This window comes from Cicer arietinum, chromosome 1 (genome assembly GCF_000331145.2).
Source record: "Cicer arietinum cultivar CDC Frontier isolate Library 1 chromosome 1, Cicar.CDCFrontier_v2.0, whole genome shotgun sequence".
In the NCBI taxonomy this organism is placed as follows: domain Eukaryota; kingdom Viridiplantae; phylum Streptophyta; class Magnoliopsida; order Fabales; family Fabaceae; genus Cicer; species Cicer arietinum.
The window spans coordinates 5130196-5131633 of NC_021160.2; the positions used below are offsets into that span (position 1 = coordinate 5130196).

General features: G+C 33.6%; 1 protein-coding gene across 1 annotated transcript; it reads right to left on the reverse strand.

Moving 5' to 3' along the window:
- LOC101492580 (glucose-6-phosphate/phosphate translocator 2, chloroplastic-like) lies at nucleotides 1-1343 on the reverse strand (the record flags this gene model as incomplete). Its single annotated transcript, XM_073369310.1, has 3 exons — nucleotides 711-1343; nucleotides 181-406; nucleotides 1-77 (listed from the first exon to the last, which is right to left on the reverse strand). Coding segments are annotated over exons 1-3 (792 nt in total), but the record flags the coding sequence as incomplete, so codon positions are not given.
- Between the last annotated feature and the right edge of the window lie 95 nt (nucleotides 1344-1438).

Below are 1438 nucleotides of genomic sequence, written 5' to 3' on the forward strand. Positions count from 1 at the left end.
CTTTCCCTTCATTCCTTTCTTTGAGAATATATTCCTGAACACAAATGCCAAATTTGATATCATAGCCCCCATAAATCCTGAAACATCAATTGGTATATTTAGAGTATTGAAATTGAACTACCAAAAATGTCAAAATCTCAACTTCATTTTTTGGTGAATAGTTGTCTGTGATGTTTCTACCAATCATATTGAAATTGAGCTCAGTTACAGCAGCTAGTGCACAACCACCAATTATTGGCAACAATGAGAAGTAAACTGGCATAGGGAATGGTTCTCCAAGCAAGAATCTTGAAACTAGGACACTGAAAGCTGGTTCTCCACTCTTGATGATGTGAGTGAATGAAACTGCTACTTTTGACATGCTCACAGTTGCAGCAACATGCCCAATTGTGTGTGCCATAGCAACCTACAAATTTCAAATTTCTGAGGTGAGTACTAGTAAATCAAGGTTACCTTACTTCAAAGTCCAAACTCACTTGTGACGTGAAAAGCTACGAAACACATACACATTACATACACACCAAACATCACACTAACACGTAGACACTATTAAATAATAATAGTTTAAAAAATAGAAGTAATTGAATATTACAAAACATATGTAAGTGTCATGTTAGATACTGACATGTGTCAGACACTTAGGACACTTTCAATTTGAAGTATCGAGACTACTGAAAAGTGAAAACAATTATTAGAAGTGAGTTTCTCACAGGAAAAAGGGCCTTCCAGAAATCCAAATCAACTTTTGGGGAATCAGCAACCCTAGTGACCCATGAAATTAACATAATGAGAGAACCAGCAGCTAAGGACAGAGTGGAAGTAAGCCAAGGATAAGGAAAAACATTCAAAACTTTCTTGTTGTATATGTTGAAAACAACATTCAAAGCCCACCAAGTAGCAAAATACAATCCAATCTTGAGTCTTTGAGCTTCTTCTTCGTTAGGAAGCTCAATGTTAATCTCAAGTGGCCTTGATCTATCAGCTTCATAGGCTTGACACAAAGTCACATTCTTTCTATTGGGTTTTGTCAATAATGCAAAATTCTCAGTGGATGATAGGTAGAGAGGTTTCTTTGAAGAGAGTAGAGAAAGAGACATGTTTTGTTCAACATTTTGAATGGTTGGTAGATTTGAAATTTGAGGCCTTTGAAGAGGAAGCTTTGTGAGTGATGATGTTGTGCATTTGATTGAAGAGATCATGATTCTTAGTTTATATGAATGTGTTGTAGTGTAACAGAATGAATAAATGAAAGAATAAACGATAATAGGTTGTTAAAATAGATGTGTTTGTATAATTGTGTTTTGCACTTAGTAGTTTATGCCTTGATGGGTTGGTTTGAACCTTATGACATTATATATATATATATATATATATATATATATATATATATATATATATATATATATATATATATATATACACAGAGAATAGAGATTAT